At 57.2% G+C, this 27,368-nt stretch overlaps 1 protein-coding gene across 3 annotated transcripts; it reads left to right on the top strand.

The window, feature by feature from the left end:
* The first annotated feature begins 4,702 nt into the window (after positions 1-4,702).
* Positions 4,703-27,368, top strand: SEMA4A (semaphorin 4A). 3 transcript variants are annotated; one of them, XM_027610819.2, is made up of 15 exons: positions 4,703-4,765; positions 11,385-11,546; positions 13,015-13,175; positions 14,091-14,153; positions 14,410-14,508; positions 14,723-14,828; positions 15,569-15,685; positions 15,953-16,077; positions 16,223-16,395; positions 17,400-17,550; positions 23,473-23,653; positions 25,004-25,122; positions 25,212-25,369; positions 25,653-25,753; positions 26,112-26,704. In XM_027610819.2, the coding sequence occupies exons 2-15, from the start codon at positions 11,414-11,416 to the stop codon at positions 26,702-26,704; spliced, it is 2,280 nt and encodes a 759-aa protein (XP_027466620.2). In that variant the 5' UTR covers positions 4,703-4,765; positions 11,385-11,413. The 3 variants fall into 3 exon arrangements, with proteins under 3 accessions (XP_027466620.2, XP_027466618.2, XP_027466619.2); XM_027610817.2 differs by lacking the exon at positions 4,703-4,765 and adding an exon at positions 7,015-7,104 and having other exon boundaries at positions 26,112-27,368; XM_027610818.2 differs by lacking the exon at positions 4,703-4,765 and adding an exon at positions 10,450-10,681.

Consider the following 27,368-nt stretch of genomic DNA (forward strand, 5'->3'; position numbering starts at 1 on the left):
GGGGCCCGTCCTGTGCACTTCCCGGGCAGGCCACCTGAGGGCGTCAGAGCGCCACCCGGGCGGGGTCCTCGGGGGCCAAGGCGGCTGCGCGGAAACCCTCGCAGCAGGTGCCTCCGCGCGCGCTTACGTGTCAGCTCCAGCAGCGCAGCCCCCCCCCACACACACACACTCGGCTGGCCAAAGAGATTATTTAAAAAAAAAAATGTTCGGGGCGCCTGGGTGGCTCAGTTGGTTAAGCGGCTGCCTTCGGCTCAGGTCATGATCCTGGCTGGAGTCCCGGGATCGAGTCCCGCTTCGGCCTCCCTGCTCATCAGGGACCCGGCTTCTCCCTCTGACCCTCCCCCCTCTCGGGTGCGCTCTCTCTCATTCTCTCCCTCTCAGATAAATAAATAAAATCTAAAAAAAAATGTTTTGTGTCAGATTGTAACCCTCTGTTAAAACTGAAAACGCGGGTAAATAGAAAGGAGGGGAAAAAAGTCATCCCCTTTCAATCACCCAGAGGCAACCACTGATGGATTTCTTTCTAGATGTTTTTCCCAGAACACATAATTTACATAGTTAGGATCTCACTGTGGTTTAAATTTTGATTCTGCTTTTCACAGTTAACATGCACGAGCACTTTCCAATGTTACTTCTAAGTTTATAAACATTATCTTTAAATAACACTGATTCTTTTCCTAGCGGTTCATTTAAGTGATACTTGGAGATACCCCGGAGAGGGTAGGAAAGGAAGAAAGCCACGTTCTTCATCTACGCTTCTGCTACTGCGCGATGACGTGATGACCACCACCAACATTGTGGGGGGAGGCCTTCAAGCATTTTGTATAGTTTCCGATTTTCCCAAATATATACGTACATTTACAGCGTTCTGCGGCTTCTTACAAATAACGCTTCCCAGAGCAGACATCTTTGCAGGCATCCCTGGGCATTTCCGTGAAATAAATTTCAAGAGAGGACTAGCTGAGTCACAGGTGTGTATATTATCAAGGCTGTTGGAAACATTGCCAAAGCATCCTCCAGAGAAACTAGACTCTTCCCATTCTCACCTGCAGCCAAGCTCACTGTTCCCCGAGCTCCTCCCCACACCGACATTTCTGTCGGTTTTAATCTTTGCCAACTCGATAGGAAAACAATTATACTTCATTGTTGTTTCAAATTGCATTTTGAAAAGAGGTTGAAATTGTTTTTTCATTCACATATAATGGCTATTTGCATTTCTTCTGGAGTGAATAATGTTGCTATCTTTTGCTCATGTTTTTATTGGGAAGATTATCGTTTTCATATTGGTTCTTAAGATTAGGGGAGAAAGCTCTCTCCCTCAACTTTAGCTATTAAGCCGTATGTTTTGCAAATGTTTTACAAAGGACGTTTATTGTATAAAAATACTTTAAAATTGCTAAGTATAAATATAACACCTCATTTCACCAATTGTCTCTGGATATTTAGATTTGTTCTCACTTTTGTGATTATAAATAATGCTGCAGAGAATGCCTTTTCTTTGATTACTTCAGGTAATTTCTTTTTAAAAAAATTTTTTTAAAGATTTTACTTATTTATTTATTTGAGACAGAGAGAGCACAAGCAGGGGGAGGAGCAGAGGGAGAGGGAGAAGCAGGCTCCCCGCTGAGCAGGGAGCCCGATGCGGGACTCGATCCCAGGACCCCATGATCATGACCTGAGCCGAAGGCAGAGGCTTAACTAACTGAGCCACCCAGGCGCCCTGTTACAGGTAATTTCTTATGATGGAGTTTTGGTGCTGACTAGTCTGACTTTATTTATCTTTTTAAAGATGTATTTATTTATTTGAGAGAGGGAGCAGGAGCAGGGGGAGGGGCAGAGGCACAAGCGGACTCCCGGCTGAGTGCGGAGATCCCAGGGGCTGGATCCCAAAACCCTGAGATCAGGACCCGACCGGAAGTCAGATGCTCAACAAACTGAGCCACCCAGGTGCCCCACTAGTCTGACTTTAAATTCGTGACCACACATCCCTGGCATCACCACCCCCTCCTCCTGTCCCTAGCCTCACCTCCTGTTTCTCCAAAGGACTATATCACACCTTCTCCTGTCTCTTCAAATTCCCCTCCTCATGCTCCGCTGCTGACCTGTTTCCTTCTTCATTCCAAAGAGACTGCTCTTGCTGAGGTCCCATGCCCTGCTCATGGCTGACCCACACTGGTCTCTACTCAGTCCTCACCGCCCTTGTCCTTGCTTGTCATGGATGATGATGCTCTGGTGCCTGTCAATCCCCACTGCTGGGTCTTCCTCTTCTCTCCCCGTGGGACAGGCCGAATGCCTGGGCCCAGCTCCTCTCTGTCTGCATGGGGGCCAGGACAGCCTTCCTCCAGGCTCACAGCTTTGAACACCATCCACACATTGCTGATTCCCAAGTGGACACCTTCAGCTCGTTCCTTCGCCCTGAACCCCAGACCCGATGCTTCTCCAGGTTAGCATGTCTGTACCGACGGCCCCGATCTGCTCTGCCCGTCGTCCCCCCCACGTCAGCTGGTGACCAGCCTTCACTCCGGCTGCTCAGGCTGAGGCCTGGAGTTCATCCCTAACTCCCCTCATCTTCTCGAACCCCACATTCAGTCCCCCAGAAGACTCAGCTCTTTACAATAGATCTGGAAGCCAGTCCGCTCTCCCAGCACTGATGTCCCCGCCTCCTGTGTGGATTATGGCTCCAGAGCCTTCCTAAAACAGTCCACGTAAGATCCAAAAGGCACGGATGACGTGTGGAGTGCGGCGTGACAACCCGGGCACCTCACCCCTCACCCCCAGGCCCCCTCCACGCAAGCCCGTGGCTGCCGCCCAGCTCCCAGAACCCACCAAGTGCTTGCCCGCCTTTGGTGGCCCCCCTCCCGCCTGGACCACTTTTCCCATCAAATATTTCCTTCACTTTCTCCAGGTCCCTGTTCAAATGTCACCATCCAGGAAAGCTTCCCCCGACAAAGTTTTCTAAATCAGCGTCTTCCTCCTCCTCCTGAGCCCTAACAATTCCCAGCCAGCCTCCCCAGTTTATTTTTCCCCAGGACACAGCACCACTGGACATACTGCATTTGCGTGTTTGTTCATTTTCTGTCTCTGTCCTGAGATATGTGCACCCAGGGACAGGTGTTTTGGTCTGTCTTGTTCATGCTACATCCCCAACACCTAGTGCGGTGCCTGGTCACACAGCAGGTACTTTGTCAGCGTCTGCAAGCGCAGGAAGGGACTCAGTCGGTGTGAGCAATTGTGCAGAGACCTGTTGTTCTTCTTCCCACTTAATGTGAAGCACCCCAGAGCCAATGAGGAGACAGGTCCAGCCGAAGTCATCCAGCTTGCTGGTGGTGGAGCCCAGGGCTCCCGACTCCCAGAAAATGCTGTGGCAACTCAGAATACTGTGGGACGACCCAGGAGGACTTTCCGAAGGAAGGGGTTCTTTGGGGGCGGGTAGGGAAGGACAAGAAGAATTCTATCAATGGGGCTCCTGGCCGGCTCACTCAGTGGAGCATGCAGCTTGATCTCAGGGTTGTGTGTTCAAGCCCCATGTTGGAGATTGTTTAAAACTAAAAAAAAAAGGAGGGGCACCTGGGCGGCTCAGTCGTTGAGCATCTGCCTTTGGCTCAGGTCGTGATCCCGGGGGTCCTGGGATGGAGCCCCGCGTCAGGCTCCCTGCTCGGTGGGGAGCCTGCTTCTCCCTCTCCCTCTGCCCCTCCACCCACTTGTGCTCTCTCGCTCCCAAATAAATAAATAAAATCTTAAAAAAAGAGAGAGACTCTATCAGGTACAAATGAGAGGATAGTCCAATTGCAGGCAGGAGGTCTAGTGTATACTGGAACTCGAGGAAAGGCGGGGTCCGGGAGGGCTGCGGTGGAGCCTTCCCACACCCCCAGAACTCCAGCAGGGCCGGGGGCGGGGGGGCTCGCGCTGTGGGCACTGCGGAGCCAGGGGGTTGGAGCCCAAGAGATGAGAGCCCACGCTTCCTGCCGGCTCGCTGTCTGCTGTCTATAAGTCTTCGTGTCTCTGTCCTCTCCTTACCCGCCTATCTCCCTCGGCTGCCCAGGCCCCTCTGTGGCCACGGGCAGCCGGCTCGGTTGTTTGCCTTTTCCATGCCCCGCCGTCACACGCTAGCCGGCTGGCACGGGGAGGGGATGCGCCTGGCCCTGCCTCCCTGCAGCCCCAGGCCCAGCACCACAGTGCCCTTACCCGAGGGCCAGAGGAGCACGGCTTGGAGAGGGACCCGGAGGTGCTGGCCTCCCCGCCCCCTCTGGGGCCAGGCCGCAGGCCCTCCCAATCCTTGGGCTGGTTCTCTGTGCTTGGTGCCAGTCAGTGCCAGCTGGCCGCTCTGGCTGGAGACTGGGGTGGCGCGAGTGTGGGGGAGGGGAGGAAGTGGGCAGGAGCCCAAGGGGGATGGGGGCCGGGGGCCGGGATCCGAGGAGGGGGCCAGCGCGGGGGTCCCATGGGACGAGGGAAAGGCTCGACTGAGTCTGAGGGCTTCCAGAGCAGCAGAGGGGGTGTCAGGCCCCCAGTCTGGCCCTCCTGCCCCTGGCACGTCTAATCCCCTCCCCATCACCCACTTCCCTCCACAGCCACCCCCTGAAGCTGTCCCCAGCTAATTCGTCTTGGTCCCTTTAAGAGCTGCCTGGGAACTGGGGCACCGGAGGGGGCCGGCAGGGCCCCCACCCCCTCCCCCTGCCCTGCCCGCCCCTGCTCCGCCCCCTGCCCTGTACAGACTCTGCTGGAAGTCTTGGACGCCTGGGTTAGGGTCTCCACTGCTGGGCTGGGGGTAAGGCTGGAAAGTCGTGGGGAAGGGGGACTGTGGTCCCTGGGGGAGGGGATGGGAGGCTGGGATGCCAGTTTCCTAGCACTCTGGGCAGAGAGCGTCTGTGCCAACTTCAGTGGATAACATGGGGGGTCCTTCTGGGTGGCCCTCCGGCCTCAGACTGGGGGAAGGGCAGCTCCGGGGATCTTGAGGGGCAGAGCCCGGGGGCAGGAAGGCTGCGTCTCCTCACCCTCCACTCCCCCATCTCATTTTCCTGGAACCCTCCTGTGATAAACCCCATCAGTCCCTCGCTGCCCCTCCTGCAATTAAAGACGTGGGGCCCTGGCACCCCGTCTTCCCACAGGTGGGGAAACTGAGGCTAGGCAAGCCAGAAGAAATGGAACCATGTGTGTGTTAGCAGGAGAGTTGGAGATGAGGCTGCAGGAATCTTCTCCCTCCTTCTCCACCCGGAAGAAGGGGACACAGGGCATTGGGTGTCCAGTTCACCCCAGCATAGTTCTAACCACAGCCACGGCCACTGCCCGAGACTAGGTCCCCGCCGCCTCACCAGGGCAGCCTAGCCCCTTCCTGGAATTACGATTCCATAGAGCAAGACCAGGAGAGGCTCCCCGAAGCCCGCCTGCATAACCTGGGGTTAAGTAGAGGTGGGAGAGCTCGCAGGCTCCCTCCACTTTGCTTCCTTGGAGCATTTCAGAAATGTGGCCCTTACAGTTCTGCTCCAGAGATGGCACCCAGTTCCCCTAGAAGGGAAGGAGGCAGAGGAAAGACCCAGGAACACTCCCAGGTGGGAAGTCCTTCTGTAGTCTGACCTCTTCCTTCCTCTTACACCACCAGCTCAGCTGCCTCTGGCCCTGCCACCGTTATTTCCCCGCCACCATGTGCCCCATCCAGGGGGAGAAGAGCCTGAGCGAGTGGGCACTCTCTCAGGCCCCAAGGCCAAGGGGCCGCCGGCAGCGAGGAAGGGTTGCCGTGGGGGGCGGTGATAGAGCTCTGCGCAGAGCCCACTTCTGCTTTCAGCACAAGCCATGCCCAACTGGCCCCACCCCAGGCGGAAATGCTCAGCCACCCCCCCCCCCAGACCTGAAGGGGAACCAGACTGGGCCTCTGAAAGCTCAGCCTGGGGCCGGCACCAGCACACTTTACTTCCTTCTTCTTAGAAACGCTATTTAGTCTAGAAATGAGCCCAACTGCTCCCAGGTAGGATAGAAAGCTATGATTTTACCCATGTGAATCAGAGAGAACCAGCACGCCGTCTGGGGTCACACAGCAAGTCCGAGGCGGCCTGGCCTGGGACCCAGGGCTCCTGCTTCCCGGCCCCCCGGTGCCTCCTCCCCCAAGCCCAGCGAGGCCAGCCTGGAAGGGGCTTTGTCCACTGCTCATGTTGCCAAGGAGGGAGCTGAGGTCCAGTGGGGGCAGGAGAGCAGGAAGGGGTGCTCAGGTTCGGGGCTGGGAGAGGACACAGGCCCAGATTCAAAGCTTCCAGCCAGACCCCTGCTTGCCCCACAAGAGGTGGGAAAGAATCCAGCTCGGGCTTGTCTCTGCTTTATCCCCATCTGTTCTAGACCTTTGGAAAGTCCCTTCTGCAGTCTGCCCTCAGCCTTCCTCTTAGAGCATAGCCCTTCTCCTCCTGACAGGTCTCAGAGGGCTAGCCAAAGAAGGCTCTGGTACAGTGGCTTGGGAAGAAATGGCAGAAGCTGAGCGTGGCCGTGGACGCCTTTCCGGGGGAGTCGGGAGACTAAGAACAGAAGAGAGCTTCTTAGCCTTCTTGACAGAGACCCTGCCTCTCAGCTTATTTGCACAGATATTTGTATGTTCACTTGCCTCTTCCTTGGCAAACTTAGTTTGCATGGGGTCAGGCTGGCTGGCGGCCAGGTATGACCTCCTTGCCCCTTACATAGACACAGTTCCCAGGGAAGAGGGAAACCCAGAGAAACTGACCATAGAGAGAATTTGGCCCCACATGACCCCTGAACCCAGCTGGGGGATATCTGTGAGGTGATGCCTGCTTGACAGGGGAAGAGGGAGCTGAGCAAGGACCCCCCCAGGGGCTAGTGTTCCCCTCCTGCCTCCCCGCCACATCTGGAGCCCCACCTCCCCCACACATGTGGATCCATGAGCCACAGAAGGTGGGGCGCAGGGGGACACGGGTAGGAGGAGGAAGAATATGGGGAGATTCTAGTCCCTCCCACTTAGAGATGCGGTCGCCATGGTGACTGAGGACCAGTGAGGCGGGATGGGGTTGAGGATGGGGGGCGGGGGTGTGGCAGGGACGGAGGCACTGGGAGACAGGAACTGCCTGGCTTTCCAGGGGGAGGGAAGCACCGTGCGTCCCCAAGCTGCAGGTAAGGGAGCCAGAAAGCTGAAGGGAAGGGGCGGGCCATTGTCTGGCGCAGGCTCTGCCCTGAGGAGGGGGCAGACTGAGGGGTCGGGCCATTGTGTGCGGTACTCAGCTCAGCCTTCCAGCACAGATTGGAGGAGGAAACCTAGGAGGCCCTGGGTAAAGGGTTAGGGGGGATTGGGCTGGGCGGGTGGCAAGAAGGCTGAGAGACAGTGTGGGTGGGAAGAGGTGTGGGGTTGCTGGGGGAGTAGAAGCTAGGGACATCCCTTGTGCCTTACACACAGTAGGCACCTAAATATAAGTTGATTTGACTTGTTTGTGATCATAAAAAGAGGGCAACAAGGGGCAGGGCAGGTGGGGCTGAGGAAGGCGAGCCAGGAAGCTGATGTTCCCCACAACTATGCTCTTCTGGGGCTGCCCTTGAGGCTGGAAGGGAGAGGGGGTAGGGGGCGTTGGACCTGCTAGGTCATTGGCAAAGCCTTTCTCCCCACTCCTGGAGCCCCTCTCGGTGAGGTATCCATGTGCCCTGGGGCACTGAAGAGACAAAGTGCCCCAGAGTTCTCTGGGTGAGCACGGGGTGGGGAGGGAGGGGGGAGCATGGGGTAGGGGTCGGGGGGGGCGGTGAACACAGGGTAGGGATGCAGGGGGATGAGCATGGGGTAGGGGTCCAGAGGGGTGAGCATGGGGTAGGGGTGCAGGGGCATGAGCACAGGGTAGGGGTGCAGGGGGATGAGTACAGGATGTGATGCAGGGCGGTGCGCACGGGATAGGGGTGCAGGGGGTGAGCAGGGGGTAGGAGTGCAGGGGGTCAGTATGGGGGAGGGGTACAGGGGGATGAGCATGGAGTAGGGATGCAGGGAGGTGAGCATGGGGTAGAAGTGTAGGGGGTGAGCACGGGGTAGAGGTGCAGGGGGTGAGCACGGGGTAGTGGTGAAGGGGGTGAACACGGGATAGGGGTGCAGGGGGTGAGCATGGGGTAGGGGTCAAGAGGGTGAGCCTGGGGTAAGGGTGCAGGGGGTGAGCACGGGGTAGGGTGGAGACCAACATCTCCGTCTGCCCTCCCACCTCTAACCCCCAGAGCTTGATCCCCACCCTGGACCAGAAAGCTTGGCAGGAAGGGGCTACAATCTGATGTGATCTAGGGGTCGTGGGGAAAGTGTCCCCAGAGGAGATGGACCCTGGGGTGGGGGACAGGGTTGAACTCAGCACTGTTGTTATTAGGGGGTCCCCAGGCTGAGGAGAAAGGAGCTGAGGGACCCCCCCATTGGGGCTATGCAATGTCACAGCCCCTAAGGCCTTGTCCCTTCTTACCACCCCCCGAGCTGAACTTCACCTGCTGGGCCCTGGTTTCTTCACTGGGACAGGGAAAGGGGAGGTGGGGCCCTGTCAGCGGGGAGCTTGCTCCATGATGCTGCTGCGGCGGACAGGACTTGCTACATCATTCCCCGGCCTGGTGCAAAAGGAAGATGGGGGGCGGTCCCGTGCTCAGAAATGATCAGCCGCCTTCGGGACGGCAGCAGGAGAACATCAGATCCTGCGTGGGCCCTTCTGAACGGGGGCTCCCGTGACTGCCCAGGTCACATGCCCCTGAAACCAGCCTGGCGGTGGGCTCCCCAGCTGCAGCGGGGCCACGGCTTTGGGTCGCGGCGTCTGACTCTGGGGCCTCCCATGCAAGAGGGGCAGTGGCAGGGCAGGGTGCCCTAGCTCCTGGTCAGGCTCTTCCAAAGACCTTGACGGCCCCGCCGGATGTGGGGCTCGTGCCTTGATCTTACGGCCAGAGAGGTTTCTGTTCCCTCTTGGGTCGGGAGTCCCCTGAGATACATGCTCTCAGCCCAGAAGAGCTGAGCTTGCCGCCCCCCACCCCCACCCCCGGGAGCTGTCTGCCCCGTCCAAGTGGCCCAGGGCTAAGGGAGGGCCGCAGGAGTCAGCCCTCCCCAGACACTGGGTGGCCAAGGGATTCGTTTTAGGCAGATCTGAGTCTAACTTGTCTTCTCCCTGTGTGGCCTCCCTGAGCTTCCCTCTCCTCTCCTGTGAAATGGGACCACGGTGGTGCCTAGCTGCTAGAATTCTTGGCTGGACCAAAGCTTAATAATGCAAACTATTCATGTTGGCTGGAGGGCCTGAGAAAGTTGACCTGGGTCGGAAGGAAAATTCCTGGGTCTCTGGGGAAGGAGGACGTGGGACCGGCATGTTGAATAGAACACTTCCAGAGGCAAAAACAGGGCGTCGGGCTGGGAGCGTGGAGCTGGAGCTGCCTTCCCCACGTGCCCCCCATCAGAACTCCTCCCTGTGACCCAGATAAGCTAATCTGTTCAGGCAGAGAGGCCCAGGGCCAGGGCAGGTCCCAGTCTGGGCCGGGAGGTGGGGAGGCGCAGAAGGTGAGGTCCGGGTGGGAGTTTCCCGGGACTCTTGGGTCTGAAAGACTTTCTCTAGTGGCTTGGCCCCTGGCTTCTCCCAAGGACCTGGCCACCAGCCTCCGTGAACGTCTGGGGGAGTCGACACAGTTGTCAGGAGGGGTCTGGCTGAGACCAACCCCCAGGCGAATGGAGGGGAAATGGAAGCAGAGAGGCAAGGAAAGCGCGCGAGGGACCCTGACGGGGAAATCTAGGGGGCGACCTGGGCTGCACGGTGGCAGGAGGGGAGGAGTCCCTGCCTGAGGAGCGGGCATCTGAGAAGGAGTTGGGTCCCCGGTTGGAGCAGGTCAGCCCTGTGATGGCTGTGCTCCTAAACCAGCAGCCAGCCAGTTTCGGGCTGAGTGGGCCGGGAACTACCCACTTTATAGGTTGTGAGCCCTCGGTGCTAGACGCCTCATTAGCCCTGCGTTATGATGGGGCTCCCCCCTGGGGCCTCCAGGGGCAGGTGAGCCACCACCACTGGGGGTTTGGGTGCCTCAGCTGTGTGTCCCCGAGGTGTGGGCTCAGATGCGACTTGCTCTGGGCCTCCGCCCGGCCTGCTGGCTGGCCCAGGAGTGATGGGCACCAGGCTGCAGAGGGACTCGGTCAGCACGGCCACGGGTGAGAGCCGAAGTCCTGCTGCCAGCTCTCAGGACTGCGGCCTAGCTGGAAGTGGAGGTTTGAAGGTTAGACCACGGCAGGCCCTTCCGAGTCCTTAGCAGTGAAGAGACCTCATCGCGTGGGTGAGCCAAAAGAGGAACAGAGATGGTGTCCTGTCTCCTCCCTGTGAGGGCTTGAGCAAGAGAAGTCACTCCTGGGTTGCTCAGACAGGATGTGGCATATGACAGAGGGCAGAGGGGTGGCTGACATGACCAAGAAACTTTCTGGCCTTTTCAGCTTTCTGGATGGATGGAGAGAGAGAGGGAGGGAGGCTGAGGCGAGTCTCCTTTCCTTGCCCGCCCAACCCCACCCCCAGTTCCGCCCAAACCAGGGATCTGTCAGGACTCGAGAGGTGGAAATTCTGGTTTTCCGGAGCTCCCAGTGCTGGCTCTGGCACTATGGGCACCTGGAGGGCCGCGCTCCCGGCCCAGCCCGGCTGAGCCCTCCATCCCCCACCTCCGGGGCCTGGAGACGCCCTCCACCCCAGAGTCCGGACACCCGGGGTTCTGCACTGTGGCTGGCTCAAGGGTATGTGGGATGAGGCGGGTGGCTGGAGGTTGACGGTCCAGGGGACACAGATGCAGCCACCCAGGGAGACAGAGCCCAGGGAGAGGGCCAACTGCAGGAGCTCCGGGCGGTGCTGGGAGCCTGCGTGGCCCTGCATCGCCTCCCTGCAAGGAGAGGGCCAGGTAGGCCTGGGCATCGAAGACCTGCGCCCGGCTGGGGCGAGGGGAGAGGTCAGGGCAGGCCGACTCAGGCCTGGGTCACCGGAGGGCAGGGGTGAGGGTGCGGCACCAGGGTGTCCACAGATCTGAAAGTGCTGGGAGACAGGGGTCCGGTTAACCTGTGTTTTAAGTGCAGGGATCTGCTCCTCCCGGGGCCAGGCAAGGGTTTGGGTTCTGGGCTACGGGGAAGGGAAGGAAAGGAGTAGACAGCAGGAAGGACTTCCTGAGAGTAAGGAGAGAAAAGGCAGAGCAGGGCGGGCGGTGGCCAGAGAGCAGGACAGGCCTGATGGCAGGACTCCGACCCCGAGGCGAGCGCGAGGCAGCCAGCTGGCATCCGTGCGTGATGGAAGCGAGACTCTGAGGGCACTCTGCAAAGGAAACTGTCCCCTCCCCGGCACCCCCAGCCCCACCCCTACTTCTGCTGCCTGGGGCTCTCCCATTGGTGCCTGGGGGGGATGTGGTGAGGATGGCTCACCCAGAGAGTGCCTGGGTGCTTGTTTCCCCAGAGCCGTCCGGTGACAGCCTCCAGCTGAGCATGGCCCTCCTGGCCCCGGGCCGGGACCCTTGGAGCCTCCTGGGCTTTTTCCTGTCCCCGCTGTTTCTGCCGCTGCCGCCGACTGCAGGGGCCGGTGCGCAGGAGCCCCTGCCCAGGATCACTTACCGGGCAGGTAAGAGTCGCAGGGCTGTGTGCCGGCCGAGCTGGAGGGGCGAAGGAAGAGAGAGCCCGAGGGAGGGACGTGGGGAGGAAAGGGACTTGGGGAGCGCCAGAGACTGAGGAAGGAGTGAAGAAACTGTGTGGCCAAAGACTGAGGGAAGGGAGGGCCCAGAGTGCTTCTCGGAGATGGTGCTTTTTCTTTCCCTCACCTCCCAGCACGGTCATCAAGCTGGGCACTTCAGACCCCTAACTGCTTTCTCGCCCCCACGCACCCCCAAAGCCAAGGCCCATGCTAGAAGGTCATCCGTGGACCTGGCAGCCCGGAACCCGGCAGCCGCATGGCAACCACACAGATCACACGGGACCACACCGTGTCCGGTACCGTGGACCCCGGGGTTGAGAGAGTCAGGGCAGCCCACTGGGGTACGGGCTCTGGGACGCTGTCGGCTGGTTTCTTGCTGAGGCTGTGGGGGCCGCTGGCCCTCCCACCTCCAGGGAGAAGGCTCAGGGAAGGACTTGGGCTCTGCAGGAGGTGTGGGGGCAGGGTCTCCTGAGCATCTGTGCTGGGTGCTGGAATTACCAACAGAGACAAGACTCGGCCCTGCTCAGGGTGCTCGCAGGCCTGAGCGGGGAGGCAGGTGAGCAGCCAACCGTGCTAAGGGTGGTCAGCTCGGTGAGCCGAGGACTTACACAGCTCTGAGGGAGGCCGCCCCCTTCCAGCACCTTGCCAACTTCTTCCGGTCCTGAGATGGTCAGAGCTTCCAAAGGTGACGCTTAGCTAGGCAGTCCTCTAACTAGGGCCAAGGTGCGAATGCACCCATGAGGGGATGGAGCAGCTTGTCCCTGTCGCTGGTGTGCCCCTCCGGGAACCAGCTCACCGCCCGCCCCCCCCCAGGTGACATCCAGGCAAGTCCACAGGGGCCTTTGAAGACATATGTGTCTGCTCTGCTCAGCCTGTGGCTATGATTCTAGTGGTCGAAGTTTCCTGCTAGAGGAGGGGAAGGGGGGTTGGTGAGTGTGATCCTACAAGCCACAGCTACCCCAACACACCGTCCTGTCTGTGGCTCCCAGTATCTTCCTGTGTGTCTGTCTGCCTTCTGCTCCCCTGCTCCTCCCTGGGGGAGGACCAGCGCATCCTTCCCCTGCCCCCTTAGCCCCTCCAGGCCTGGAAGAGTGTCGACGTGCCTCACTCTATTTCCTGTCCCTTTGTCTGTCTCTTGGGTGCAGGCCACCTTCATTAGCCTGTCATTAGCCTGTCTCTGGCTGCCTCTTCTCTCCCGTGTGGGCTCAACACAGAGCTCCTACACCACCAGCAGGCAGGGTGGGGATGGGGGAGGGGGAGCTGCCGATGGAGAGCGGGTCCAGCTGCCAAGGCCTGGGGAGCACACTCTGCCAACCCTCCCCCCACACCTTGATCTCAGAAGTCAGTTGCCTGCCCACCCACTCCTCATCACTCACCCCTTCTCATCACTACCCAACAGGGGAGGGACGCAGGGCTCTCAGCCTCTTCCACCAGAAGGGCCTCCAGGATTTCGACACTCTGCTCTTGAGTGGTGACGGAGGCACTCTCTATGTGGGGGCTCGAGAGGCCATTCTGGCCTTGGATATCCAGGACCCAGGGATGCCAAAGCTGAAGAACATGGTGAGGAGGCCGGGGACAAAGGGTGTGGGCTGGAGGTGAGGGGGGGCTGACAGCTGCCCCGTGCCTGGACCGCCCATGCGTGACTCACTGCCCAAGTGCTGTCAGCTCCAACCGGCGGTAACCAGCAACTCCCGCTACATATATCCAGTCTGGAGAACAGAGCAGAAATACCATAGTGGTCTCACTATTTGCTGGTATCATGCATTCTGGCTGAATAATATTAATTGCTAAAATTGCTGATATGGAAATCATTGACATATGACAGAAATACTGACTCAAATTATATCAATAATCTGATATCCACCCACTGGTAGAAATCACCGAAACTTCTGTATTAAATTATAGTCACCCTACTAATGGGAACAATGTGAGGAAGAAAGGGGGAAGGAAGGAAAGAAGGAGGGAGGGGCGAGCAATTACTGAGCATCTTCCTTGTTGTGTCTCTCAATGTGTGGTCTGTGGACCACCTGCGCATATGGGATGCTGGTTGAAAATGCAGATTCTCTGCAGAGGTGTGAGCCAGGAACTGACATTTTAAACAATTTCCCCAGGAAATGTGTGGTTTGTCAACTGCTGCCCTGCATAGCATGCATTGCATTAGGTACTTTACCTATGTTCCTGGCTGTGCCCTCCAGAAGCTTGTGTGCTTGACTAGGACCACTCAGCCAGTAAGGGGCTGAGCCTGGATTCGAACTCAGGTCTGGTTCCACAGGCTGTGTGCTCCCACAAAGGTGTGCCCTAAGGAACACCAGTATCGTCAGAATAATAGCCATGGTCATGGACTGATGTTATTAGAGCTCATGTCACCGACCACCATGCCTGCTGGTGGCTGGAAACTAGACCCAAGGAGTGGACAGCAGGTCGAAGCTAGAGCACGAGACCTCACATCCTCTCCCTCCTGACCTCCCGCTGCAGATACCCTGGCCAGCCAGCGACCAAAAAAAGAGTGAATGCGCCTTTAAGAAGAAGAGCCATGAGGTAAGTGGAGGTGGGGGTTTGGGGGCTCTGGGTGGAGAACCCCAGAGTCCCCAGACCATCACTGGATGACGTCGGGTTGGGCAGGTAGTGGAGGAGGTTTCTTTCCATGGTGATCGTCTGCGCCACGTTCTGTGAAGACGTCCAGGGACTGCCTCAGCAATTCCGGGCCCTCTACCCCCTGGGAAGTGGGGGGCAGCCCGTGGGGCCCAGGTGTGAGGGGCAAGTAGCCGGACACCCGGATTCTCCGTCTCCCCAGACACAGTGCTTCAACTTTATCCGTGTCCTGGTCTCTTTCAACGCCAGCCACCTGTACACCTGTGGTACCTTTGCCTTCAGCCCCGCGTGTACCTTCATTGTGAGTTACGGCTCCGAGCGCTCAGACCCAAGCATCCTTTCTCACACCTAACCCCCTCCTCTCTAGCTCTGGAAAACCCTGCTCTTCCGGATGTGGGACCCTCGTGAGCTTCCTGGCCCCAGTTCCCCTCCACGTCCCTCTCCCTCCCTCACGCCTCTCATTTCCCAGACATGAGACTCTGGCATTCTGGCCCCCAGCCTCTCCCCCCCTTTAGGAACTCCAAGATTCCTACCTGTTGCCCATCTCCGAGGACAAGGTTGTGGAGGGGAAAGGCCAAAGCCCCTTTGACCCTGCCCATAAGCACACGGCTGTCTTGGCAGGTGAGTATCAGGTTCCTGGCATCCGCTTTCCGGGGTCATTCTGTGAAATATGGAAGCTGACAGTTTCCTGAAAGGGAACAGAGGGAGCGGAAGCCAGGAGCCTCTGAACACCAGATCAGAGGGAGACTCAGCACCCCAACCACCAGCTCCTGCTGATGCTGCCACAAAGGAGGTGGAGAGAGATAGGGAGAGAGGGTTCACACGGGTCTGGTAAGGGTCTTGGGCAGAGAAGAGGCCTGAGCTTCGGCCATTTGTTCCATAGAGGTTACAGAGAAATCACCCTCTGTGTCCTCGCAGACAGACTCCCCATCTTGGCTTCCGGGACGAGGTGGCCTTTGGCTTTTGACTGGGACCTCAAAAGTTAGGTAGATGCGCACGGATGGTGTTCCAGGAAGAGAGGGGTGGGACCGAGGTGTGGAAACAGAAAACACAGCCACCTCTGGGGAAGAAAGAGTGATTCTATTTGGCAGGTGGTTCAGCTGGGTGTGTGAGGGGGCAGTGAGAGAAAGGCTGGACAAGGCCAGCACACAGAAGGACATGATGGGTGGCTCTTCCCTGCGGCAGGGTTCCCTAACAACGGTGCTCAGTGGGGTCTGCCAGCTGGGCTACGGGCGCCACAGGAAGGTGGAGGGCACAGGAAGGGGGCCGGAGACCCATGTGGGTACTGGCCCGGGTCAGAGGCAGGTCTGAGGAGGGCGGAGGCTCCCTCCAACCGGGAAGCCTCCCGCCCTCTCCCCTAGATGGGATGCTCTATTCTGGCACCATGAACAACTTCCTGGGCAGCGAGCCCATCCTGATCCGCACGCTGGGACCCCAGCCCGTCCTCAAGACTGACAATTTCCTCCGCTGGCTGCAGCGTAAGGACCCGAGCCCCCAGCACAGGTCTGGCCCTGCCCCGAGCGCGGAGACCCGGCCCGGCCCGAGAGCCGCGTTCCTGCCCTCCGCCGTCCTCCGTGCAGAGCCCCCTCTGTGCCGGGCGGCCCTGTTCGGGGGGTGCAGTCCCCGCCCCCGTGAAGCGACGGGAGCAGGCGCCCCCAGGGCCACCCCTGGCCAGCCGCGGGGCATCCCGTCGGGAGGCCGGCCGCTCCAGTCCCAAGCCTAAGCCTATGTGCCCCGCCCCGCAGCGGACGCCTCCTTCGTGGCAGCCATCCCTTCGACCCATTTCGTCTACTTCTTCTTCGAGGAGACAGCCAGCGAGTTCGAGTTCTTCGAGAGGCTCCACACGTCCCGGGTGGCCAGAGTCTGCAAGGTCTGCGGCCGGGAGGGGACGGGGCTGGCCGTGGGGGGAGCCAATGGGGAGGTGGCAGAGGCGGGACCGAGCGCCCAGGGCCCAATGGGGGCGGGGGCGGGGCGCGGTGGGCGGGGCGTCCCTGACTCCGCCCCCGCGGCCCTAGAACGACGTGGGCGGCGACAAGCTGCTGCAGAAGAAGTGGACGACCTTCTTGAAGGCCCAGCTGCTGTGCTCGCAGCCGGGGCAGCTGCCCTTCAACGTCATCCGCCACGCCGTCCTGCTGCCCGCCGCTGCCTCCACCGAGCCCCGCGTCTATGCGGCCTTCAGCTCTCAGTGGTGAGCAGCGCGGCGGGGACGCGGGGGCTGCACGCGGGTCGTGGGGCCCAGAGCGCTCACTCCACGCACTTCACCTAGGAAGGCATGTGCCGGGCACCACGCCCCAGGAATCTGACTCATGTCCTTCGTGTAGATGGGACAAATAAAGCTCAAAGAGGTTCTTACTCCTTTATATCCTGCCCGGTTCCAAAAAGGATAGGAGGCAGCTCATGGAAGGCAAACATTGAGACCAGATAAGATCAAACCGATGAGGAAATGGGAGTAAAGGGAGGATAAGAAGGCAGGGATAGGGTCAGCACATCACAAATGTTTGTCATTTACGCAGTGTTGGGATGCTGGGTACGAATTTAGCTCTGAGCTTCCTAATGGCCAGAGCAAAGAGGGAAACACCATCAGTGTCACGAAGATAAAACTAGTCATTGCTTGGAGGCTGAGAAAAGTTCATTGCATCAAAATATCTGGCCCCACGGTGTTTAGGTGTCTGCTGTCCGTGGGTCAGGTACCAAAGATATCTGCTGTAAGCAGGGGCTGGTATCAGTGGCATCCAGAACTGAGGACATGGTGTGTGCCACAATCAGGTTAAAGAGAACAAGAGAAACCTGTCTCCACAGACCAGGGCTAAAGGAATAGAAGTAGCCTCATAGTCGGGCTCTGGTTGGTTGTCTGAGGATCAAGAATCCAGGGGGCCCAAAGGAGCAGGGCTTCATCTGGAGCCTGTCGGGATCTGGTTACACCGCCCCTCCCATGGGTACAGTCCAGCCTGGGCAAGACAGGCAGAAGCCACCCCAAGACCCGAAACCCAGTTAATTGTCCTTAAGGATAATCCTAAGACGGGCTCTCCTAACCCTTATCACCACGGCTGGGGGGAAAGTAGGCAGCAGTAGGCCAACCCGGCCCTCCACACTCCTGCCCTCCAGGGCTTTCTCACAAGGGTGGGTGAGGGCTAGAGGGGGAGCTTCGTGGTAGAGAACAGAGATGACCATGTCCCCTCGGGCTATCCCCAGGCAGATTGGTGGGACCAGGAGCTCTGCCGTCTGTGCCTTCTCTCTCAAGGACATCAAGCGTGTCTTTGAGGGGAAGTACAAGGAGTTGAACAAAGAGACTTCACGCTGGACTACTTATGGGGTCCCCGAGATCAGTCCCCGGCCAGGCAGCGTGAGTACCACCCCCAACACTGAGCAGCCCTCTGCCCCCACTGATACACACATAACGCACATATCAAAGTATCTGTCATGGCGCAATAAATGTCCAATAAACGTTAGTGCTCCCTGCCCTAACCAGTCCCGTCTGCTCAGATACGCACCTGCTGTGGTGGCCCCCATCCCACAGGTGTCCAGCCCATCCTGCACACAGAGTCCTCCCCTCCGCGAAGTGCACCCCAAGTACCTGGGTGTATCCCTGGGGAAACAAGGGAGCGTGGGCTGTGCCAAGGACTGCCAAGGCATCTTCATCTGCACTTCTTATTTAACTTTTGTGTTTTGATCCGAGTTGTATATGGCCACCCTTTACAGAATCCTATAGATCTACACAGTCAGTTACCAAAAACAGCCCTATGCCCTGTCTTCCACTTTTCCCTCTCTAGAGGGACAACCACCTTCAACTCTCTTAGCTGATACTTTTGGCAAATACCAAAATCTCCAAATCTCTAACATACTTTTGTTGCTACTTCTTGATGTTTCAGTTTCAGGCAGGATCTATTGAATTCCCATTCTGGATGGTGAGGATTTACCTGTGCCCCCCACCCCCACCCAGTTACGTATGTGCCTGTAGCAACCAGCAAGAACTGTTTGGGGGCATCTGTTTCCAAATTCACGTGCGCTGACATGACACTGGTGGCCCGAGACCAGCCATGGTGGGAGTATGAGCCACGGCAGTCAACAAACACGAGTCAGGGCTCCCTGACCCCCACCACAACTGCTTTACCAGCACACCACTGCACCCACCCCTCATCTCCCAACATAGTTTTATGATAATTTTGGTTAGATCAGTATTTAGATTAGGACTCATGCACAGCTGAGCCAAGGAGCAGGCCCTGATTACTTTTCCTTTTTGCATAATTTAAGAATTTCCCTGGGGTTAGTAATTATCTCTCTTCTTTTCTTTCTTTCTTTTTTCTTCTTTTACTTTCTTAATTTTCTTTTCTTTTCTTTCTCTTTCTTTTTTTTTTTTTTTTTTGGCTTGCTTTGTTTTCTAAGCTCTTAACATTAATTCAACCCCAAACTCTTCCTCAATGATCCGCCTCTGTCTGAAGACAGATCCATTAGGCATTCTAACAGTTCCATCTTCCTGGAGATTGTTCCTGTCTGCTGCAGTCTGGACCTCCGTCCCGGGCACTGCCACCATCCTGGTATTTCCCTTCTCATCATTCTGGGCATCTCCTTTGTATCTCTCTGTGACATCTTCATGTTTCTTACATCCCATGGCTTCCTCTTTTTTTTTTCCACTATATTTTTTTAAGATTTTTATTTTTAAGTAATCTCTACCCCCCATCGTAGCTCAAACTCACAACCCTGAGATCAAGACTCACATGCTCTTGCAACTGAGCCGGCCGGGCGCTCCTTTCTCTTACTTTCTTATTTTAGTGGAGCAGAGCCTCCATAGATTCCTGGAAAGAGATACGTGGCAGGTACGTTTTTTGAGACTGAATGTCTGAAAATGTCTTTATTCTACTTTTGCATTTGATAGTTTGATATGTGCATGTAATTCTAGACTAGAAATAATCTTCCTGCAAAACTTTGAAGGCTTGCCTTGTTATCTTCAAGGGGACGGACATCTAGAGTTCTTCCGAATCTTAAGTCTCTGAAAGTCCCCGTTCCCACTGGAATCTTGTAGTGCCTTTTCTTTGTCCCTAGCTGTTCTGAAATTTCACGGTATTGTGCTTTGATGGGACTCTGTTCCTTTATTATGCTGGATGTTCAACCTGCCCCTTCAGCCTGGAAGTTTAGTTCCTTCAGTTTGAAGTTTTCTTGAACAATTTCCTCCTATTATCTTTTCATTTAACAAATATTTTTCGAGGCTGCCTGCCACTCTTCCAAGCTCTGGGGGACACAGCAGTGAACGAAGTGGACAGAAGTCCCTTCCCTCATGGAGCAGACTCTCATGTTAGGATGTTTTCTCACTTCTTACTGGGACTCCCGGACCGGTCCGCTCTCTCTTTAAATCCCAACCAGTTTCCCAAGCCTTTGGTTTTGCCCCACTTTCTGGGAGAGTGTCTCAATTTTACCTTCAAATCCTTCTATCAGATTGTTAATTCCTGCTAAAATATTTAATTTCCTAGATTTTTTGAGCTTTTTTAAAGCCTTTTTAAAAAAGATTTTATTTATTTATTTGACAGAGAGAGACACAGTGAGAGAGGGAACACAAGCAGGGGGGGTGGGGGACAGAGAAGCAGACTTCCCGCTGAGCGGGGAGCCCGATGCAGGGCTCGATCCCAGGACCCCGGGACCATGACCTGAGCCAAAGGCAGACGCTTAACGACTGAGCCACCCAGGCGCCCCCGAATATCTCTTTTATAAAAACGTTCTACTCTAGTTTGTTGTTATTTAAACAGGTGAAATTTTCCGACCTGGCTCATGCCATTCAATTTCCATTTCTGTCGATCACACAGTGGCATAAAGCAGCAAAACTGGGGGCACCGGGTGGCACAGTAGGGCAGCACTTGGTTTCGGCTCAGGTCATGATCTCAGGGTCTTGAGATCAAGGCCCACGTTGGGCTCCATGCTCAGTGGGGAGTTTGCTTGAGATTCTCTCTCTTCCTCTCCCTTTGCCCCTCCCCCTGCTGTCTCTCTCTCTCTCTAAAATAAATAAAGAAATCTTTTTTAAAAAACAGCAAAACTGAAGGGGGGATGATTGCTGTGTATGTTCTAAATTGCTTCGAAGGGTCTCATTTGAGATAATTTGCCTAAGAATCTTGATCTTTTTTAAATATTTGGAAACATCCAATAAAAATGGAAAGAAAGGGGTGCCTGGGTGTCTCAAGTCGTTAAGCATCTGCGTTCAGCTCAGGTCATGATCCCAAGGTCCTGGGATCGAGCCCTGCATCGGGCTCCCTGTTCCGTGGGGAGTCTGCTTCTCCCTCTCCCACTCCCCCTGCTTGTGTTCCCTCTCTCACTGTGTCTCTCTCTGTCAAATAAATAAAATCTTTAAAAGAAAAAAAAGGAAAGAAAAAATGTTCTATTATAGAGAATGTCACACATGTATACAAAGTAGACGGAATAGTAAAAGGGACCTCCACCCACCAGCCAGCTTCAACACATAGCCAAGCAAACTTGTCTCAGCCATGCTCCACCTACGCGCCCCCTCCCCCCAGGTATTTTGAAGCGGATTCTGGACATGGCATTTTATCTGTATTAGTGTCGTAAGGCTGCTGTAACAAGTTACCACAAACCTCCTGGCTTCAAACAATAGAAATGTATCCTCCTGCAGGCTGGAGGCCAGGCGGTGGAAGTCAGAGCACCAGCCGGGCGGAGGCTCTGGGGGAGAATATGTCTCTGTTTCTCCCCCAGATTCCGTTGGCGGCTGGCAATCCTTGCTGTTCTTGGCTCGTAAACACCCCAACCACTCCATCATCACTTTGCCTTCTCCTCTGTATGTGTCCTTCACTTCTCGTGAGGACACTTGTCACTAGATTTAGAGCCCATCGTAATTCAGAATGAGCTCATCTCAAGATTTTTAATTATATCTACAAAGACCCTTTTTGCAAATAAAGTCACATTCATGGGTTTCAGATGGACGAATTGGGGGGGCACCAATCGACCCCCTACATCATCCATAAATATTTTAGTATCTCCAAATGATAAGGGCTTAAAAAAAATAGCCGTAGTACCACTTCACACCGTAAAAATGAATAATTCTTTAATCTAATATGCATTTAGTATTCAAATTTCCAGTAGTCTCAAAGATGTCAGGCTCAGTCTGAGGGCCCGGGATCATGACCTGAGCTGAAGGCAGACGCTTAACCGACTAAGCCACCCAGTGCCCCCAAATCCCATTTATTTGAATCAAAATCTAAGTAAGATATATAAGTTTGGATTAGCTATTCTTTTTTTTTTTTTTAGTTTATTTATTTAAGTAATCTCTATAACCAATGTGGGGCTTGAACTCACCGCCCCAAGATCAAGAGCGGCACGTTCTTCTGACTGAGCCGGCCGGGCACCCTTTAGATCATTGTTCTTTTAAGTCTCTTTTAATCTGTATGTTCCCTTTTTTTTTCTTGCCATTTATTTGTCCTATAGAATTTTTCTCAGTCCAGATCTTGGTGACTATGGGTCTCTGTGGTGGAGTTGCTGTATTTCCTACACCTTCGTTGGAGGTTGGGCCTCGAGACTTGGTCAGATCAGAGTTTGACTGGGGGGCAAGACCCCTTCACCGTGGTTGTAGGTCTTCTTCCAGGTCATGTGTGGCATCCAGCTCCCTCTCTGCCGTGGGGACTCCTCTTATGTAGCATTATGGTCCGGTTTCACGGGCACACGGTCCTTGCTCAGCTCTCGTAAGACAGCAGTAATACTTTGCTGTGAGGGTCTCTTTTCTCTGCATCATTTAGCTTTTTGTTTGTTTTTTTCCATTGGTTTGTTTTGGTCTCTTTCGTGTTCATGGTTTAACTCACACGCCTGGTGGCTCTGGGCTCTCTGCTCTCATAGGAGTGGGGACCGTGAAGCTCTCTGGAAGCTTCGCCCCTGGATGTGACTCGTCAGTGTGGGCCCCTTGTTGCTCACAGAAGATGGCCTGGCTGGGCGGTTTTCTTGGGGACCACTGGTATCAACATTGTCAGGGCTTACCTCTGACCTGCCCTCGGTTTTCTGGAGGCCTCTTCCAGCCTTGTGCTTGGAGGGAGACTGGCCTGGCTGCTGGCACCAGGGGGCCGGGGGTTGTGTCCCCACATGCACTGCGCCTCCCCGCCTTCACCCCTGCCTGCTGCCCTCACCTAGAGACCCTCTGCTTTCCCGTCCCCCAGGAAGGAGCCTCCAGTCCTGGGCCGGGGCCTGCAGGGCCACACAGGGGTGCGGGATCCCAGCCTGCCAGGTGCACAGACTTTCAGAGGCTCTCCCGACGCAGCCCCATCCTTCCCACTTCCAGAGCTGGCCCACTGCTCATTCATGACCTTTAGGAATTCTGCCTTGTAAATCGGATCATTTTGGCTACCCAGGGGCTGGCTTAAGAAGATTCTTTTCTTTTTTTTTTTTTCCTGCCCAGTCTTTTACCATATTTGTTCATTTGCTTTTCAGCTTTCACCCAGTGGCTGTCTTCCCTTCCCCCCGTCCCCCCCTTTCCAGGGAAGGAGGAAGTGAGAGTAGGTGCATGTGCTCATTCTGGCATCAGAATGAAATACAGATGTTGTTACCTCACATTGCAGATGAGGAAATGGAAGCTCACAGAGGGGAGTAACTTGTCTGAGGACACAGTGGCAGGTGACCGAGTGGGGCTGGCCCTGAGATAGCGCCCTGGGGTGCGGAGGACAAGGCTCCTGACCGAGATCAGGACACAGTGCATGGCACGCTGGTGTGGGCAGGGCCTTCAGAGAACAGCCAGCCCATCCTCTGTCCACCGCCCCCCTCCCCATTTTATGGGTGAGGAAAAGGAGGCCCGGAATGGAGAAGGGGCTCCGCCAGACTTGTGGAGCAGGTTCGTGAGACACCACCCCTTTCTGTGACATCCTTCATTCAGTGACTAACTCGGCAAACACTTATTGGGCGCCAGCTGTGTGCCAGGGCTCGTGCTGAGTAAGCCTGGGGCTACTGACATGAGCGCATCGTCCCTCATCCTACTTGCCACGGCTGCCAGGCACCCCTGGGGAAGGCGTCAAGGCCGGGAGAAGGACAACAGCCAACATTTGTTGAGTTCTTACTTCATGTCACTTTCCACGTCTCCGTACGTTTCCTCCGCACAGTAAGCCGGTGATACGCGGCACTGTGTGCAGAGCCTGGAACGCCAAGCCAGGCAGCCCCAGAGCTTCCATCGCCTCCCGAGAGGAGGACCGCCTTGAGGGAGGCCCAGCGGGCTGGACCAGTGTGGGGGGGGAGCAACGGTGAGCTTGCAGGAGGGAGAGCGCTGACCCGATGCGCCTCCTTCCCCCTTCAGTGCTCCGTGGGCCCCTCCTCTGACAAAGCCTTGACCTTCATGAAGGACCATTTCCTGATGGATGAGCAGGTGGTGGGGACACCCCTGCTGGTGAAGTCTGGTGTGGAGTACACGAGGCTTGTGGTGGAGACAGCCCAGGGCGTCAATGGGCACAGCCATCTGGTCCTGTACCTGGGCACCGGTGAGTAAAGGTCTCCAGACATCCCGAAGTGACCAAGCAGGGACCGCAACCCAGGTTGCAGAGGGAAACCTTGGAGTTCGTTCACTCCTGCTTTCATTCCGCAAATGCTTCCTGAGCACCTACTATGTGCCTGGCACCCTGCTAGGCTCTAAGATATGGTGGGGTTACCCAACAACGCAGTCTCCATCGTTTCTGAGCTTTGAGTCTGGAGAGGGCGATGGACACAAGAACACAGAGGGCTTTGCTGGCCCTAGCAGGAGCTGTTTGTCTCCCAGAGAAGCCACGTTAGGGCCACATTAGAGCCGTGAAGAGCTGCCAGGTGTCGGGCGGCTGGGAGCAGCGAGGGCAGGGCCTCTCCTTCAGGATGTTGGCTGTGAAGGGCAAGTGGGGAGGGCTGACTGGAGGAAGGGGGGGTCCCACTAGCATGCTTTTGTTTTTAAAGATGGAAAGGTCCTCAGGCTCCAGCAGGGAGGCAGACGGTGAAGAAATGGGCAAGCCAGGGGGTAACTGGCAGGGGAATTGCAGAGGAAGCTGAAGCCGGAGTCCAGGACGCGGGTGGGGGGCAGCCCCCGTGCTGGGATGGGGGCGAAGGAATAGAAGAAGGTAAGGCTGGGTGGGTGTCTGGCAGGAAGCAGAGGCAGCTTTTACAGACACGCTTTTGTGATGGTGCAGGAGAGGAGGACACGGGGTCTTGGGCTGGGAACGAGGGGTAGGAAAGGGGGAGGTGTGAGGAGAAAGGGGTGGATTCAAAAGTCAGTGTGGAGAGAAGGAGCGAGAGTCAGCGGGGGAATGTGCAAGGTTGCCGGGCGTGTGTATGGAGGGCCCGAGGCGGGGGATGACCTCGAGCTTCCATGGGAGAAAGCTACCGGTGCGCCGATCCTTCCAGGACACGTTCGCAGCCACTGTATCCGCTGCGCACATATTGGGTCCCAGCAGAGAGCAACAGACAAAAGCTCAGTGCTTGTGGAATGTATGCAGACAGACAACGAACATACGACATGAGCCGAGGACTTAATGTGTTATGAGACTAGAAACTGATTTTGAGGGAGGGCGGGTCCGAAGGCCAGCTGGGAAGGTGGCAGTTTTTAACAGGGCGGGCAGCGCAGACCTCCCTGAAGTCCTTGGAGGAGGGACACCTGGTGGAGGTGAGGGTGGATGCTGATGGGGTTTCTACAGAAGGGCTCAGCTGTCCACTGCCCCAAGTCCATGGAGGAGTGGGTCGGGTTCTTGCAAAGGAAAGACAGAGGGGCAAGGGGTTCCAAGCTGTTTATCACAGACTTCCCGTCAGCCCCCCAGCATAGAGGGGAGCAGCCTGACCAGCCTGAGTCCGTGCTCCCTGTCTCTCCACAGCCACAGGCGCCCTCCACAAGGCTGTGGTGAGTGGGGACGGCAGTGCTCATCTGGTGGAGGAGATCCAGCTGTTCCCTGATCCCGAACCTATCCGCAACCTGCTGCTGGCCCCTGAACAGGTGGCAAGGGGCCTTCTGACCAGGCGGGGGGGGCTTGGGTGCTGGGTCCTTACTGGGTGTGCAGAGGTCACTCTCCCTCTCTTTTCCAGGGCGCAGTGTTTGCGGGCTTCTCAGGGGGCATCTGGAGGGTTCCCCGAGCCAACTGCAGCGTCTATGGGAGCTGTGTGGACTGTGTCCTGGCCCGGGACCCCCACTGTGCCTGGGACCCCGAGTCCGGAACCTGCCGTCTCCTGCCCACCCCCACCCCGTGAGTGCTGGTCCTGGACCGCGGTGGAGGCTGACCCACCAGGACCTTCCTCCCCGGCATGCGGGGTTCTTCCTCTCTCCAGGGGTGACTGGCACCGCCCCTCCCAGGATCTCCCTCCTGTGGCAGAGGCTCCTCCTGGGATGGGGTTGCAGTCTTGAAGCTGCTCCAGCCTGCCTGGGTTTACCTGCCCTCTTCTCTGTCCCACCCTGCCCCCCACTTCCTCTCCCCTCTTCCCGCTTTGGTCTGTTTCAAGGCCTGAGGTTTGCTTTCCCTGCCTTCTCAGGAAGTCCTGGAGACAGGACACGGAACAAGGGAATCCAGGGTGGGCATGTGCCACTGGCCCCGTGGGCAGGAGCCTCCAGCCTCAAAGCCGCCCCCAAATCAGTGAGTGTGGAACCGGGTGGGGGAAGGCTCAGGTTGGTGTCCCCCCCCCCAGAACCTGCCTGGCTTGAGAGCTGAACACCCAGACCTGGGGCGGATTTGAGTCCTGGCTTCGGGAGGGAGGCCAGGAATTCCAAGCTGGGGTCCAGGACTGAGGCTGAAGTCTGTTTTGGTGTCAGAGTCGGAGTCAGATGGACTGAGGGTCTGGGGTCCAGACTGGAGGTAGACGAGGGATCAGAGTTGAGTTTGGGAGCTGGACGGGAAGGTGGAGGGGGGTGGGGGGGAGTCAGGGTCCAAATGTCGGCAGAGCTTCCCTGCCCTCCGTCTCCCCTCCCTTAACCCTTCCTCCCTTCATCTACAGTTAAAGAAGTCCTGGCTGTCCCCAACTCCATCCTGGAGCTCCCCTGCCCCCACCTCTCGGCCCTGGCCTCGTACCGCTGGAGTCAGGGCGCAGCCAAGCTCCCAGAAGCCTCTTCGGCGGTCTTCAATGGCTCCCTGGTGCTGCTGCTGCAGGGTGGGGTAGGGGGCCTGTACCAGTGCTGGGCCACGGAGAATGGCTTCTCGTACCCTGTGGTGTCCTACTGGGTGCACAGCCAGGATCAGCCCCTGGCCCTGGACCCCGAGCTGGGGGGCATTCCCCGGGAGCGTGTGGAGGCCCCACTGACCAGGGTTGGCGGCGGGGCCGCCCTGGCCGCCCGGCGGTCGTACTGGCCCCACTTCCTCACAGTCACTGTGCTCCTGGCCTTAGTGCTTTCAGGAGCCCTCCTCCTCCTCCTCGCCTCCCCACTGGGGGCTCTCCGAGCCCGGGGCAAGGTGCAGGGCTGTGGGACCCTGCCCCCGGGGGAGAAGGCCCCCCTGAGCCGGGAGCAGCCCCTCCAACCTCCCAAGGAACGCAGGCCGTCCGCCAGCGACGTGGACGCCGACAACAACCACCTGGGCACCGAGGTGGCGTAGACTCTGGGCGCAGGGTAGGGGGGCGACCGCCGCGCTGCTGGGGGACCTGGGGCAGCACGGCCCTGAGGGCGGGGGCGGGGCACAGCACACCACCTTCCCGCCTTGTCACCCGGGGCCTTCAGCGGGGCTGGAACCCAGCAGCCTGACGCCCTGTGGGCCTCCCCTCCACCGCACACATGGGCCCTCCAACGGGCCGTCCCAGGCCTGGACCAAACAAGAAGACCCGGAGCGGATCCCTCCAGAAACATACCGCTCCAGGAGCCCCTAAAACACGAGACTGCCCCAGGCCCCTGTGGTAACGAAGCCCAAGGTGCACACGAGTAGGCACGCCGCCGCCCGCCGTCCCTGGAGACCCCCCCCGCCGGGGGCAGCAGCCGCCCCCACGGACACCAAGACTCCGCCGTCCCAGGGCCCTGCAGGGAGCTGCCCCATCCTGCCACCTTGTCCACCCAGCACCGCTGACCCCCGGCAAGTGAGCACCTTCCTTCTTGTTTCGGTCGGGGCAGACTGCGACCCCTGCTGCGCTGGAAGGACAGGGGTCATCTGAGCCTTGTTCCTGCCTCACCTCGGGCTGACCTCTTCAGGCCCTCCTCTCCCCTTTCCCTTATTTTGGGATTCAGAAGACCGCTTGTCACAGACAGTTTATTTTTTATTAAAAAGACAA

Source organism: Zalophus californianus, chromosome 10 (assembly GCF_009762305.2).
Source record: "Zalophus californianus isolate mZalCal1 chromosome 10, mZalCal1.pri.v2, whole genome shotgun sequence".
Taxonomy (NCBI): domain Eukaryota; kingdom Metazoa; phylum Chordata; class Mammalia; order Carnivora; family Otariidae; genus Zalophus; species Zalophus californianus.

What these genes read in the sequence shown, in the direction of transcription:
- SEMA4A (XM_027610819.2), top strand. Translation starts at nt 11,414, where the DNA reads ATGGCCCTCCTGGCCCCGGGCCGGGACCCTTGGAGCCTCCTGGGCTTT. An exon ending in GGTCCTGTACCTGGGCACCG is followed by an intron (nt 23,654 to 25,003) that starts GTGAGTAAAGGT and finishes GTCTCTCCACAG; the next exon opens with CCACAGGCGCCCTCCACAAG. An exon ending in CTCCTGCCCACCCCCACCCC is followed by an intron (nt 25,370 to 25,652) that starts GTGAGTGCTGGT and finishes CTGCCTTCTCAG; the next exon opens with GAAGTCCTGGAGACAGGACA.